A 15925-nucleotide genomic window follows, 5' to 3' on the forward strand; every position below is an offset into this window, starting at 1 on the left:
CTCCTCTCCGTCCTCCCAGCACCCCTGCACTGTCCGGGGCTCCTCTTGCTCCTCCTAGCACTGCCCTGGCTTCCTCCAGGCTCCCTCCGCTGAGCCCGGGTTCTTCCGTATCCTCTCGGCAGATCCTGGGGTTCCTTGCTCTACCCCTTCCCCATCCAGCGCAACCTGCGGTTCTTTCTGACCCGCCTGCCTGCCTGCCGAGCCCAGGCTTCCTCCTTCCCCTCCTCGGCTCCACTTTCGCTCCCCCGCTAGCTGTTGCTCTTCCTCATCATCCTTCCCTGAGCCTGAGAAGTGGCCCTAGCTAGGGCTTGCATCCCGGGCCAGCAGCACAACCAGCCTTCTCTATTCCCTGCTTCAGTTCTCATCCGTTTGTTTGTTTGTTTTAAGTTCTTTTGCATAAGACGCAGTCAGAAACATATCCATATACTTGTTGAAGATACCAGATGTAACTCTTACTGACCCTGTTTTATGTTGCCCAGACCGTTCACTGTTTTTGTTTTTCTTTTGTTTTGTTTTGTTTTCTGGCCCCCTGGATGTTCCATACTCTGTGAGCCCAGTTTACCAGTTCAAGCTAGACCCTTTCTTGATTTTTCACTGGACAGCTAGCTATTTTTTTCTGAGATCCAGGCATTTCCGTTACAATAGTCTGTCTTTGTTGAGGTGCCTGCTCTACTCCACCCGAGCCGTGGTATTTATAATATCGTGAAAACAGCTTACTCTCAGTCCTGATCTAAGGGGGCTGCCAACGAAGAGGTTTCTCCAAAAGAATGCTTACCTTATATTTAATAATGGTTACCACTTTGAGGATGAAGTCTGTGTGAATGTTATAGGTGTTGTTACTAATCACCACAGTAATTATGCAAGGTCGTTTTTTTTCTAATAAGCAGTGAATCTGAGAATTTGTATTTTAGGTACATTGTACGATTTGCAGTGCAACTAGTGAGCAATTAAATTCAACAGTATTGATTTCTGGTATGTTAGAAAACAGATTGCTATTAAGAACATATAGTAAGAGCACAAAATCTGTCCCTAAATAATTCTGTAAATGATAGACGCTAGATAATCGGCAAATACTTAAGGCACCTATAGAAATTGGTGTTTTGAGGTTTGCAAATGTTTCCTTGATGCCAGTTAATAGGTTTCCTGCAGCTTTATTTACTACCTAGCACAAAAATCTAGCACAGATGCCCTCGACATTGTTTGTCCTGGTCCAAACTCCTTTTAGCACCTCTGAGCAGTGCACTGTAGTTCCGTGAAAATAAGATTCTACTCTACAAGTTCTACTTAGAAGTGGTGATTGAGGGAGTAAAGAGATGATTTTTGTCAGAGAAAATGCGTTCCAGCTTGCAGGTAGAGAGGTTTTCCACCAGGAAGAGCCATAATTTGGTTGTTTTGTTTTGTTTTGTTTTGTTTTTAGAAACTACATTCTGGACTAACTAGCTATCATCGACAGTAAAGAAAATAATGTCAGGTCAATCTTGGTCTCTTTAATTGTCATAATTATACACCAACTGCTTAAATTTTTAAAATTGGGCTGGAGAGCACTGACTGCCCTTCCGAAGGTCATGAGTTCAAATCCCAGCAAGCACATGGTGGCTCACAACCATCCATAATGAGATCTGACGCCCTCTTCTGGTGTGTCTGAAGACAGCAACAGTGTACTTAGATATATTAATAAATAAATCTTTTTAAAAAAAGTTTGAAAATTAAAAAAATAGCTTTAAAGGTTGCAGTTGCTCATTTTTAGCTACCAGAAGAAGGTCAGTTTTCTCTATGCATGTTCCCCTTGATAAGTCTACCATATTCTAGTAGACGGCTGCACATCCAAGGACATTTGGGCAGCACATGTTGGTCTTGGTTATGAAAACAATCCAACCAAAAAGGGTACAAGTTAGGTAGGAAAGGAAGGGGGCCTGCGACAGATTGTTTTTTCTAAAGTGAGTAGAGCAAATATTCATTATAGTCATTCTACTTAATTAATTGTAACTGTTTGGTTATGCTTTTTAAATATGTTTTTACAACATCTTCTTTTATAGTATATCAGAGTTATCTTTAGATTCATCACTTCATGCCATCAATTTGCATTGTAATAACATCGCCAAGATCTCATCCATTGATCACCTTTGGAACCTACGCCATTTAGATCTGTCATCTAATCAAATAAGTCAAATTGAAGGCCTGAACACACTGACAAAGCTATGCACTTTAAACTTGTCCTGCAATTTGATCAGAAGAGTGGAAGGTTTGTAAACAGTTACATGCGGTGTTTTGTTAGAAAAAAAATGAAATATAAAATTATGTGTGTATTTTCTTTCAATGGATGGAATTAATAGAATCATAAACATTTGAAAATGGACGCTAGAACTACCTATGCAATTTTTTTCCCATTAAACTGTCCTTTTAAATAGGTAAATAACTCAAAAAATGGCAGTTGATTTCATTATCAATGTGAAACAATGCTGTTTCTTTAGACCTTATAAAGGCTATGTTCCTTTCCCCCCCATTTAGGACTTGAAGCACTGGTTAATCTGACAAGACTGAATCTGTCTTATAATCAAATAACTGATCTTAGTGGTAAGTACGTCTGCTTATACTTGTATAATGCTGACACTCTGCGGGCTGTGAGGATTTACCGCACTATTGGAAAACTTCAAAGAAGGGGGTTTTGACCAAACGTTTTATCTGAGCGATGTACTTCCATTCAAACTTTTGTTGCTGCCAACATAGTACCTGAGTGAAACCTAGAAATGAAGACAAGTGTGATCAGGAGCAGGAAAAGCTAACGTGAAGAATGCCTACTCTAGGGAGCTTCTGCCTAATCTCCAATGATTCCGCACTAGACTCACAAAGAAAGGGGCAGCTCCAGTAGAATGTCAGGTGGGACGGAAACTTTGGTGCCTTCTCATGTGTGGCTCCTGGTATGTGTGTCTATTGACTTGAAATCTGACAGTGGTACTGGATATTTAATTAAATGTTAATTTAGATATAAAAGCAACGAGTGACTACTACATTACACAATGTAGATATGAATGATTCCATCTGTTATTGTATCTTAAAACTTAAGATCAGTTTTGCATGTGCTCTACATGTCTAAGAAGATTTTGAAATTAATCCCTGTGTTTTACTAAGGTGATATAACTGATTTACAGCTTTTATAATTACTTGTTAGACGTAACAAAGTTTTACTAATTATCCTCATATGCTGTTTCTTTGCCTTAAAACATTTTTTTTTCCTGTTGCAGGGTTGATGCCCCTTCACGGACTAAAATATAAACTTAGATATATTGACCTACATAGTAATTATATAGATAGCATCCATCACTTACTCCAGTGTACAGTAGGATTGCATTTCCTGACCAATCTTATTTTAGAGAAAGATGGAGAAGGTAATCCTATCTGCCTTATACCAGGTATGGAACGGCTAATTAAATATATTACTGATACTTAAATGTGAAAACATTTATTTCCTGAAGTTATGACCCCTTCATTTTACTCTTACGTGTGTGTGTGTGTGTGTGTGTGTGTGTGTGTGTGTGTGTGTGTGTAGGAAAACATAGTTACAAAGAATTTATTGGAAGGAAACTAAATTGCTTCTATGTTTAAAGTATATAGGATTCTCTCCTGCTTGGTTGCTTGCTTTTCTCTCTCTTTCTCTCTTTCTCTCTCTCTTTCTCTCTCTCTCTCTCTCTCTCTCTCTTCTTTCTTTCTTTTTTCCCTGAGACAGTATCTCTTATAGCCTAGGCTGGCTTCAGATTTGATGTGTAGTACAGGGTAAGCGTGAACCTCCTCCTCTTCTTGACTGCTTTGAATTATAGTCACGCACCTCTGCCCAGTTAAATGGTCCTGTGAATTGAACCCAAAGTACCATGGGAATTGAACCTAAGGTGTCACGCACCTAGGCAAACACTCTACCAAGCAGGCTGCATTCCCAGCAGGGTGCATAGGTTGGTGGTGTTATTCCGATAGTTTATATATTTGATGGTGAATATTTCAAATTTTTATGACTGTGGTTTTGTGTTAGTTGGGGTTTTACTGCTGTGAAGAGACACCATGACCATGGCAACATTTCCTTGTTTTCCTTTCTCTTAATGTAGCCCAGGATGAAGGGAATACCTTTAATTGGGGCTGGCTTACAGTTCAGAGGTTTATGCCATTATACTCATGGCAGAAAGAATGGTGGCATGCAGGCAGGCATGGTGCTGGAGAAGGAGCTGAGAGTTCTACATCTGGACCCATAGGCAGCAGGAAGGGACTGTGAGCCACCCAGGGTAGAGCTTGAGCGTTTGAAACCTCAAAGCCCAGCTTTGGAGTGACACACTTCTTCCCCAAAGCCACACCCACCCCAAGAAGACCTCACCTCTTAATCATGCCAATGAACCTCTTAATGAACCTATGGTAGTTCATAGGGATTTTATTTTTATTCAAACCAGCACAGTTATATTCTAGTATTGTAATATTATGTCACCATAAAAAGAGGATGTAGAATATTTCTATCCACTAATGGGCCTTTATCCCCAGCTATACTAAGATAATCAAAAGCAAGCATTATTTATGTAAAAAGTAGCACCACCCTTTATATTACATATATATTTAAATATAGTATACCTATATATTAATATATACGACATCTAGAAGATTGCACAGAAACTCCTGATGATAGGACTTAAAAGAGGGAATGTGAATATTGGGGAAGCACTGTTTGGTAGCTTTTGAGTTTTATGCCATATGAATTCATTATATTATTAGTAAATGTGTCTTATGAAAGTTTAAACTTACAGGTTACCTTCCCAGCAGCCATGTTGTGCCTCATAACTATACATAACTGCAGCTCCACGTGACCTAATGCCCCCTTTTTACTTTACCATCACCAAGCATGCATGTGGCACATACATATAGAAGCAACACCCAAATGTATAAAATAAAGCTTAAAAAAAGTTCTAGCCCTGAACTCTCTCTTTTGGGGTTTTTCCAGCCACTTAATTGATCCTTTTGAGAAATATTTAGTATTGAAGTTACTTGAGTGGTTAGTGAGATGGCATAGATTGCCACCAAGCCTGATGACCTGAGTTCAGTTCCTGTGACCCCCCCCCCCCCATGTAAAAGAAAAGACTCCTACAAGTTGTCCCTTGATCTACACACATATAAAAAGGAAGGAATTGGTTGAGGGGTTAGAGAGATGGCATGATGGTTAAGAGCACTGGCTGCTCTTCCAGAGAATCTAGGTCATTGGTTGGGTACCAATGTAATGTCAATTTGACAGATTTCTCGTTTAAGTGTTCTGAAGAGAAGTGAATATATTTTTCTTCAATACATGATATATTGTATATCCTAATATTAGTGAGGTGTAATTAAGAAGAAAATATGAGATATTTCATTAATGTCTCACTATGGGGAATTCTGCCACTCTAATTACAATTTTGATTCATTTTATGATGGTCATATTAAACTAAGCAAAAGTCCCATTTATCTTCCTTCTCAGAGTAGAATGCATTTATAATCTTGAGGTAATCTTTCACACCATATGGTTCAGTGGTCTGACTATCAGGAATGGTGCCTGGGATGGGGCGAGACTGCCTTACCTCTTCTCTATTTACTGACTGCATGTTGAAGGAGCTGAGTTTGTAATGTTTACTCCCATTCAGACAATATACCTAGTAGCTTGGTTGGTTTTAGACATAATCTGTTACAGTGTTTATGCTTTGATTTTGAACTCTTTGTTTTCAAGGGTACCGAGCAATCATTCTCCAGACATTACCACAACTGAGGATCTTAGATTGCAAGAATATATTTGGTGAGCCAGTAAGTTTGGAAGAAATGAACTCATCACACCTACAATGCTTAGAAGGTCTTTTGGATAACTTAGTTTCTTCTGATTCCCCCCTGAATATAAGTGAAGATGAGGTAAAGTATTGGTGTTTTTTCTAAGAAATGATAGGCGTCAAGAGTTAATATATCAGAATAAGAGTTTTAAAGAACTTTGGTTTGTTTTTGTGTCATAGGTCATTGATAATATGTCACCACCACCAATGGACGCGTTGCCTTCTTTGAAGGAATTTACAAGTACACCAGAAGAAAATGTTTTGGCCTCACTTTTATCTGTGTGTCCATCTTCTGAACCAGAAAAAAGTAATCATGCTAGTGATTTTCAGAATGAGGTGAAACTTCAGAAATTAGATGATCAAATCCTACAGCTTCTCAATGAAGTAATTTATTTTTATTTTATTGAAGAAAAATTCAGATGTTATCCCCTTTCCAGGTTTCCCCTCCAGAAATGCCCTATCCCGTACTCCCTCTCCCTACTTCTATGTGGGTGATCCTCCACACCTTGCACACCTTGATTCCCCTATATTGGGGCATCAAGCCTTCGCAGGACCAAGGACCTCTCCTACCATTGATGTCCAACAGGGCCATCCATCATCTGCTACATAAGCAGCTGGAGCCATGGGTCTTTCCATGTATACTCTTTGGTTGGTGGTTTAGTCCCTGGGAGCTCTGAGGGGTCTGGTTGGTTGATGTTGTTCTTTCTATGGGTTCCAAAGCCTTTCAGCTCTTTCAGTCCTTTCTCTAACTCCTCCATTGGGGACCATGTGCTCAGTCCAATGGTTGGTTGCTAGCATCTGCCTCTGTATTTGTCAGGCTCTGGTAGAGCCTCTCAGAGACAGTGATAGCAGATTCCTGTCAGCATGCACTTCTTGGCACCCACAATAGCATCTGGGTTTGGTGTCTGTGGATGGATCTTAAGGTAGGGCAGTCTCTACATGGCCTTTCCTTCAGTCTCTGCTCCACACTTTGTTTCCATATTTCCTCCCTTTAGTATTTTGATCTCCCTTCTAAGAAGGAGTAAAGCATCTATACTTCTTGAGCTTCATGTGGTCTATGAATTTTATCTCAGGTATTCTGAGCTTTTGGTCTAATATCCACCTACCAGTGAATGTGTACCATGTGCATTCTTTTGTGACTGGTTACCTAATTAAGCATGATATTTTCTAATTGCATCCCTTTGCCTAAGAATTTCATGAACTCATTGTTTTTAATAGCTAAGTAGTACTCCATTGTGTAAATGTACCACATTTTCTGTATCCATTCCTCTGTTGAAGGCCATCTGGGTCGTTTCCAGCTTCTGGCTACTATAAATAAAGCTGCTATGAATATAGTGGAGCGTGTGTCCTTGTTATATGTTGGAGGATCTTTTGGGTATATGCACAGGAGTGGTATAGCTGGGTTCTCAGGTCGTACTATGTCTAATTTTCTGAGTAACCACCAGACTGATTTCCAGGGTGGTTGTACCAGCTGGCATTCCTACCAACTATGGAAGAGTGTTCCTTTTTCTTCACACTCTTGCCAGCATCTGCTGTCACCTGAGTTTTTGATCTTAGCCAATCTGACTGGTGTGAGGTGGAATCTCAGGTTGTTTTGATGACTAAAGATGGTGAGCATTATTGTGGAGCCATTCAATACTCCTCAGTTGAGAATTTTTTGTTTAGCCCTATACCCCATTTTTAATAGGGTTATTTGGTTTTCTGGAGTCTAACTTCTTGATTTCTTTGTATATATTGGATATTAGCCCTCTATCAGATGTAGGATTGGTAAAGATATTTTCCCAATCTGTTGGTTGCCATTTTGTCCTATTGACAGTGCCCTTTGCCTCATAGAAGCTTTGCAATTTTATGAGGTCCCATTTGTTGATTATTGATCTTAGAGCATAAGCTATTGGTGTTCTTTTCAAGAAAATTTCTCCTGTACCCATGTGTTCAAGGCTCCTTCCCACTTTCTTTTCTGTTAGTTTCAGTGTATTTGTTTTTATGTGGAGATCCTTGATCCACTTGGGCTTGAGCTTTGTGCGAGGAGATAAGGATTGCATTCTTCTGCATGCTGGCCTCCAGTTGAACCAGCACCATTTGTTGAAAATGCTGTCTTTTTCTTTTTTTCCACTGAATGGTTTTACCTCCTTTGTCAGACCAAATGACCATAGATGTGTGAGTTCATTTATGTGTTTTCAACTCTGTTCCATTGATCTACCTGCCTATCACTATACCAATACAATGCAGTTTTTATCACTGTTGCTTTGTAGTACAGCTTGAGATCAAGGATGGTGATTGCCCTGGAAGGTTTTTATTGTTGAGAATAGTTTTCACTATCCTAGTTTTTTTGTTATTCCAAATGAATTTGCAGGTTTCTCTTTCTAACTCTATGAAGAATGGAGTTGGAGTATTGACAGGGATTGCATTGAATCTGTAAATTGCTTTCAGCAAGATGGCCAATTTTACTATATTAATCCTGCCAATCCATGAGCATGGGAGATCATTCCATCTTCTGAGATCTTCGATTTCTTTCTTCAGAGACTTGAAATTCTTGTCATACAGATCTTTCACTTGATTGGTTAGAGTCACACCAAGGTATTATATTATTTGTGACTATTGTGAAGGGTGTCATTACCATAATTTATTCCTCAGCCTGTTTATCCTTTGAGTAGAGGAAGGCCACTGATTTGTTTGAGTTAATTTTATATCCAGCCACTTTGCTGAAGTTGTTTATCAGGTTTAGGAGCTCTCTGGTGGAATTATTGGGGTCACTTAAATATACTATCATATCATCTGCAGATAGTGATATTTTGACTACTTTCTTTTCAATTTGTATTCTTTCGACCTTTTGTTTAATTGCACTGGCTAAGACTTCTAGTACTATATAGAATATGTAGGGAGAGAGTGGGCAGCCTTGTCTAGTCCCTGATTTTAGTGGGATTGCTTCAAGTTTCTCCCCATTTAGTTTGATGTTGGCTACTGGTTTGCTGTATTTTACTATGTTTAGGTATGGGTCTTGAATTCCTGATCTTTCGAAGACTTTTATCAGGAAGGGATGTTGAATTTTGTCAAATGCTTTCTCAGTTTCTAATGCCATGATCAAGTGGTTTTTTTTGTTTTTTGAGTTTGTTTATGGAGTGGATTATGTTGATGGATTTCTGTATATTGAACCATCCCTGTATCCCTGGGATTAAAGCCTACTTCATTGTAGTGAATAATCATTTTGTTGTATTCTTGGATTTGGTTTGTGAGAATTTTATTGAGTATTTTTGCATTGATATTCATAAGGAAAATTGGTCTGAAGTTCTTTTTCTCTGTTGCATTTTTGTGTGGCTTTGGTATCAGCATAACTGTGGCTTCATAGATCAAATTGGGTAGTGCTCCTTATAGTTTGAAGAATATTGGTATTAGGTCTTCTTTGAAGGTCTGATAGAATTCTGCATTAAACCCATCTGGTCCTGGGCTTTTTGGTGTTGGGAGACTTTTAATGAGTGCTTCTATTTTTTAGGGGTTGTAGGAGTGTTTAAATGGCTTATCTGATCCTGATTTAACTTTGGTACCTGGTATCTGTCTAGAAAATTGTCCATTTCATACTGATTTTCCATTTTTGTTGAATATACGTGTGTGTAGTTGGATCTGATGATTTTTTTGGATATCCTCGGTTTCTGTTGTTGTGTTTCCCCTTTTATTTCTGATTTTGTTAATTTAGATACTGTCTCTCTGCCCTCTGGTTAGGCGTTCATTTATCTTATTGATTTTCTCAAAGAACCAGTTCCTGGTTTTGGTGATTCATTGTATAGTTCTTTTTGTTTCTACTTGGTTGATTTCAACCCTGAGTTTGATTATTTTCCTGCCTTCTACTCCCCTTGGGTGTATTTGCTTCCTTTTGTTCTAGAGATTTCAGGTGTGCTGTCAAGTATGCTCTCTCCAGCTTCTTTTTGGAGGCACTCAGACCTAAGTCTTTCTCTTAGCACTGCTTTCACTGTGTCCCATAAGGTTGAATATGTTGTGCCTTCATTTTCATTAAATTCTAAAAAGTCTTTAATTTCTTTCTTTATTTCTTCTTTGACCAAATTATCATTGAGTAGAGCATTGTTCAGCTTCCCTGTATGTGGGCTTTCTGTTGTTTTTGTTCTTATTGAAATACCAGCCTTAATTTTTGGTGATCTGATAGGATGCATTGTATTATTTCAATCTTTTATCTGTTGAGGCCTGTTTTGTGACTGATTGTATGGTCAATTTTGGAGAAACTACCATGAGGTCCTGAAAAGGTATATCTTTTTATTTTAGGATGAAATGTTCTATAGATATTTGTTAAATCCATTTGGTTCATAACTTCTGTTAGTTTCACTGTGTCTCTGTTTAGTTTCTGTTTCCATGATCTGTCCATTGATGACAGAGGGGTGTTGAAGTCTCCCATTATTATTGTGTGAGGTGCAATATGTGCTTTAGTAAGGTTTCTTTTATGAATGTAGGTGCCCTTGCATTTGGAGCATAGTTGTTCTGAATTGAGAGTTATTCTTGGTAGATTTTTCCTTTGATGAGTATGAAGTGTCCTTCCTTATGCTTTTTGATAACATTTGGTTGAAAGTTGATTTTATTCAATATTAGAATGGCTAGTCCTGCTTGTTTCTTGGGACCATTTGCTTGGATTTTTTTTCCAGCCTTTTACTCTGAGGTAATGTCTGCCTTTGTCACTGAAGTGTGTTTCTTGTATACAGCAAAATGCTGGGTCCTCTTTCTATATGTAGTCTATTCGTCTATTTCTTTTTACTGAGGAACTGAGTCCATTAATGTTAAGAGGTATTAAGGAAAAGTGATTGTTGCTTCCTGTTATTATTTTTTTGTTGTTGTTAGAGATAGAATTATATGTGTGTGGCTATCTTCTTTTGGGTTTGTTGAAGATTACTTTCTCAGTTTTTCTAGAGTTTCTCTCCTTGTGTTGGTGTTTTCCATCTATTATCCTTTGTAAGGCTGGATTTATGGAAAGATATTGTGCAAATTTGGTTTTGTCATGGAGTATCTTGGTTTCTTCATCTAATTGAGAGTTTTGCTGGGTATAGTAGCCTGGGCTGGCATTTGTGTTCTTGTAGGGTCTGTATGACATCTGCCCAGGATCATCTGGCTTTTTTAGTCTCTGGTGAGAAGTCTGGTGTAATTCTGATAGGCCTGCCTTTATATGTTACTTGACCTTTTTCCCTTACTGCTTTTAATATTCTTTCATTGTTTTGTGCCTTTGGTGTTTTTATTATTATGTGACGGGAGGAATTTCTTTTCTGGTCCAGTCTATGTGGAGTTCTGTAGGCTTCTTGTATGTTCATGGGCATCTTTTTCTTTAGGTGATGAATATTTTCTTCTATAATTTTGTTGAAGATATTTACTGGCCCTTTGAGTTAGGAATCTTCCCTCTCTTCTATACTTATTATCCTTAGGTTTAGCCTTCTCATTGTGTCCTGCATTTCCTGGATGTTTTTGGTTAGGAGCTTTTTGCTTTTTGCATTTTCTTTTACTGTTTTGTCAATGTTTTCTATGCTATCTTCTGCCCCTGAGATTCTCTCTTCTATCTCTTGTGTTATGTTGGTGATGCTTGCATCTATGATACTTGATCGCTTTTCTTGGTTTTCTATCTCCAGGGTTGTCTCCCTTTGAGATTTCTTTACTGTTTCTACTTCCATTTTTAGATCCTCGTTGGTTTTGTTCCATTCCTTCACCTGTTTGGTTGTGTTTTCCTGTAATTCTTTAAGGGATATATGTCTTTCCTTTTTAAGGGCTTCTACCTGTTTACCTGTGCTCTCCTGTATTTTTTTAATGGAGTTATTTATATCCTTCTTAAAGTCCTCTATCATCATCAGGAAATGTAATTTTAAATCAAAATGTTGCTTTTCCCGTTTGTTGGGGTATCCAGGACTTGCTGTGTTGGGTGACCTGGGTTCTGATGATGCCAGGTAACCTTGGTTTCCGTTGCTTAGTTTCTTGTGCTTACCTATCAACATCTGGTTACCTCTAGTGTTAATTAGTCTTGCTGTCTCTGACTGGAGCTTGTCCCTCCTTTGGGCCTGTGAGTCTGTGATCTTAGGTGTGTCAGCACTCCTAGGGAGACTAATTCTCTCCTGGTGGGATTTGGGTAGACAGGGCAGGCTATAGGACAGCCTCTGCTCTGGGGTGCAGATTTGGGTGGGGATGGCTGTAGGACAGCTTCAGATCTGGGGCGCAGATGGAGTCCGGAGAGTGCTCTTAGGGTTCTACAGTGCTGGTGTTCTATTAATTTGATTTGACTTAAACTCTAATTTTGTCTGTGAAGTTCACATTTCATTTGCTTTTAGAAACTGCCTTGTATTGCCTCTGGTTTTCAGCCCAAAAGTTTTAACCGTGTATACCTGGCAGTCACAATTTCTCCATCATAAGCTGATAGTCTCAGGTTGAAGCCTGTGTCACTCTGGGCCATTTTGCTATACTAGTCTTACCTTTTATTTACACTTCTGACATCTTTAAATAGTTTTTTCTTTTACTGGTTTTTTTTTTCTTTTTCATTTTCCCAGAATTGAGTTACTAAAAGCTCTTCTCCCACGCCTTTTTCTCCTGTGCCACAACTGGTTTTCTTGTTTTCAGTTTCAAAGATACATAATTTATAAATCTTCAATCTTCTAAAGTATCCTCATATTTAAGAAGGCATTAAATTTTCATTAGTTATACTGAGCAGAACTTTTAACAGACTTTCTTTCTTTTTTTTTATATTCTAGACTAACAATTCCTTAATCGAAAATGTTCCTGAGAAAGACCTCAGACAAAAAAGAGACACAGATATAACTTCTGAGAGTGACTATGGAAACAGAAAAGAGTGCAGCAGAAAAGTTTCCAGAAGAACAAAGATCCCATACTATGCCAGAACTATTCAAAGTATTAAGCACCACAATAAAAACAATGGCGCTCTTGTAAGGTATTTGCTTTGGTCATAGTAGGTCCAAATGAGGCACACAGTTAGTAGTGCCTAAGGAGTCAGTTAGTAGTGCCTAAGGAGTCAGTTAGTAGTGACTGGCTTCCTCCTTGCTGTTTCATGATGATAAACGTCTCAGTTTACTACTGACATCAAAGATTTTTTTCCTTTTTATGGTGGGAGCTCAGATTTGGTCAGCTCTTGGCCCCTCATGTCCTCCATTTCTGCATCCATGGATTCAACCAGCCTCTCATCCAATAAAATCAAACTAAGAATTACGTCTTTACTAGTATAAACTATTTACTAGGTTTAAAATTATTTGCTTTTGATTGAACATTCACAAACTTTTTCTTGACATTATCTCTTAAATAATAAAGTATAATAAATGAGCTTTATTAGGTATTGTGGCAGATGTGATAATTGGATATTAAAATTTGTCTACAGTTTAATATATACTCAAATGTGTCATATATAAAAATGCTATACCGTTTTATGTAGTAAAACATACAGCATTTAGAGACTTTGGTGTTTGCATGTGGTTCTGCACCCAATCCCTGCAGAAGCTTGAGAATGGTATACTCATAAATGGTTGTTTTCTCCTTGAGAAATTAATGTATAATACCAAACAAAAGGCCACTATAGAGTGGGAAGTAAAGCTGATAAACTTGCGTTTACTTGACTAATTTCTACTCTGTCTGTAGGCAGATCTAAGTGGAAGGCCAAAACCTCGTTAAACAGTACAACGAAGCCAGGATCAGAGGCAGACAAAATGATTATTTTTTGACATGCAGATGTAGCAATCTAATGTCTATATTTTCATAGCTGGGGTATAAACCATGATAGTTGTTAAGAAAAGAATGTACCTCAGAATATGTAGCATCTACTTTTTGCCTGCATAATTCTTTTTTAAATGTACTCATTAGTTATTTCAACTCTTCTAGTGATCCATGTATAAAATTTCATGTATTTAAAAAATCACTCATTCCTTTTTAGTTAGGATATGCCCAAGAATTTGACTACTGATAGAGTCTGTTTACTCTGGTATATTGTGTCAATTTTAAACTTTTAAGCACCATAGGGTAATTAAATCATTTTTTCAAATTTCTCTATTATATAGTTATAGTATATTTCATCTTGAATGTGTCGAACACTACACATATAAAATGATTACCTTTTTTAAAACTCTTGAGGCTCTAAATAGTGAATCAGCAAATCACATCCCTTATAAAAATTCATGAATTTTATAACTTTCTTAGTTAACTATTACTTAATACATTTTTTTTGTTCAAACAATTATTTATTGTATGGTATAGGTGTTTTACCTGCATATATGTCTGCACCATGTCTTAGTGCCTGCGAGTGACAGAAGAGGGCATCAGCTCCCCTGGGACTGGGTTACAGATGCTTATGAGTTGCCATGTGAGTGCTGGAAACTGAACCCAGTTTCTTTGGAAGAGTAGCCAGTAGGCTTTACTATTGAGCCATCTCTCCAGTCCTTTAATTAATATATTTTTTAAATACTAGATATGTGGGTACAGGTGTTTGTATTGGAAAACATAAACTGTATTTTTGATTATTTTCTGTCTTTTACTCTTTGCAGTTGTAATCGTAAAATGAGACAGCCTTACTTTAGAGATTTATACGTAAGATCATCTTTAGTAAACTGCAATAACTTAAGAGACTTAGATGAGCAGAAAACTGACACAATTAAAGTAGACAAAAGTCTCTCGGACGACAGCACTTATCGGGTATGGCTTAGGAAATTAAGAAGACTTAATAATCTTTGATTTCAGTACAAAGTCCTAGAAAGTTAACTAATTTTTTATGAGCAGTAAATGTTGTTTGTAGTTTTATCAGAGTAATGAAAATTAGCTAATTTTACCCTTCTCAGTTTCCAGATTTTGTGTAATATTGCTGTTTTTATATTAGCTAGATCAGTTGAAATGACATTACATTAGGAAAATTCCAGTTCCTGTTTCCCAAACTGATAGTTCCTGCTTTGAGGGGGGGATGCTGGAACTCTTAAAATAACAAAATAAATCTATATGTTTTCTCAAAGAAGTATTCTTTGTACTGTCATGTTAGTTGTCCTGAAACCAAGTTTTGGAAAAGGATTCAGAGATGCTAAAATTATTTCAAAAATTTAAGACTCGCTTGAATATATGAGTTAGCTTGCCCTCATTTTACATGTTACAATACTGGTTATTATATTCTACTATGTACTGTAAAAAATGTAATCTAATAATAGAATTACTTTCTATAATTGTCATGACAGTACCAACTAAACCAACTAGCACTCATTTGAAATGATTGTGTACCTAGAAATATCTACTCTCTTCTGTGCACTTTATGTCCATTACTGTAATTCTCATTGTGCCTTTTTACAATAAGTAACTGTAAAAAAAAAAAATGAAACAACTGGGGCAGTGAGAAGTTTGTTGACTTTTTCCAAGTTCATGAAGCATTGCTGTTTTCATTTTAGTCCCTCGTGCAACAGTTAGACCAAGAGAGAGAAATGAGGTGGAAAGCCGAGCAGACGGAAAACAAACTTATGGATTATATTGATGAGCTGCATAAGCAAGCAGATGAGAAGAAAGATGTTCACAGCCAGGCTCTCATCACCACAGATAGGTAAGGCAAAAACATGACTCTAAATCCTGCAGAAGAGGGGCGGGAAGGACCTTGATCAGAGGAGCCAAGGACATCCCAAGAACACCCACAGAATCAACTAACTTGGGCTCATAGAGGGTCACTGCACTGATAAGCAGGGAGCCTGCCTGAAGCTGAGCTAAGTCCTCTGCATATGTCACTGTGGGACGTGTTTCCTCCTACTGGGTTGCCTTGTCCAGCCTTGATACGAGGGAGATGCCTAGTCTTTCTGGAGTTTGGTATGCTGTGTTTGGTTGATCTATCCCTGGGAGGCCTGCCCTTTTCAAAAGAGTGGATGGAGGAGGGGCACAGGGTGGAGAGGAAGGTGGATAAACAGGGCTCTGGATATAATATATGAGAGAGTAAAGTAAGAAAAAAATAAGGGAAGATATGAGCCTAAAGATGTCTCTCAGAGCATTAAGATTACTGGGCTTGGAATAGGAATGCCTTGATTTAAAGTAGTGATAGGAAAATGCATATGTGACTTTCATTTGATTTCAAGATTTAGTGCTTTGGTGGGGGATAACATGCTTTGTAGAGT

At 37.9% G+C, this 15925-nt stretch overlaps 1 protein-coding gene across 5 annotated transcripts in view; it reads left to right on the forward strand.

The window, feature by feature from the left end:
• Positions 1 to 15925, forward strand: part of Lrrcc1 (leucine rich repeat and coiled-coil centrosomal protein 1) — a 41436-nt gene that overhangs the window by 229 nt on the left and 25282 nt on the right. For 3 of the 5 annotated variants that reach the window (XM_031376353.1, XM_031376356.1, XM_031376354.1), the window contains exons 2-9: positions 2174 to 2242; positions 2509 to 2574; positions 3243 to 3410; positions 5726 to 5901; positions 6000 to 6203; positions 12542 to 12738; positions 14336 to 14483; positions 15218 to 15366. In XM_031376353.1, coding sequence (XP_031232213.1) covers positions 2174 to 2242; positions 2509 to 2574; positions 3243 to 3410; positions 5726 to 5901; positions 6000 to 6203; positions 12542 to 12738; positions 14336 to 14483; positions 15218 to 15366 — 1177 coding nt within the window. Of the gene's footprint in view, positions 1 to 2026; positions 2243 to 2508; positions 2575 to 3242; positions 3411 to 5725; positions 5902 to 5999; positions 6204 to 12541; positions 12739 to 14335; positions 14484 to 15217; positions 15367 to 15925 lie in introns of all 5 variants that reach the window. The other 2 variants (XM_031376355.1, XM_031376357.1) reach the window with 2 other exon arrangements.

The sequence above is a fragment of the Mastomys coucha genome, unplaced genomic scaffold (assembly GCF_008632895.1).
Source record: "Mastomys coucha isolate ucsf_1 unplaced genomic scaffold, UCSF_Mcou_1 pScaffold17, whole genome shotgun sequence".
Classification (NCBI taxonomy): Eukaryota; Metazoa; Chordata; class Mammalia; order Rodentia; family Muridae; genus Mastomys; species Mastomys coucha.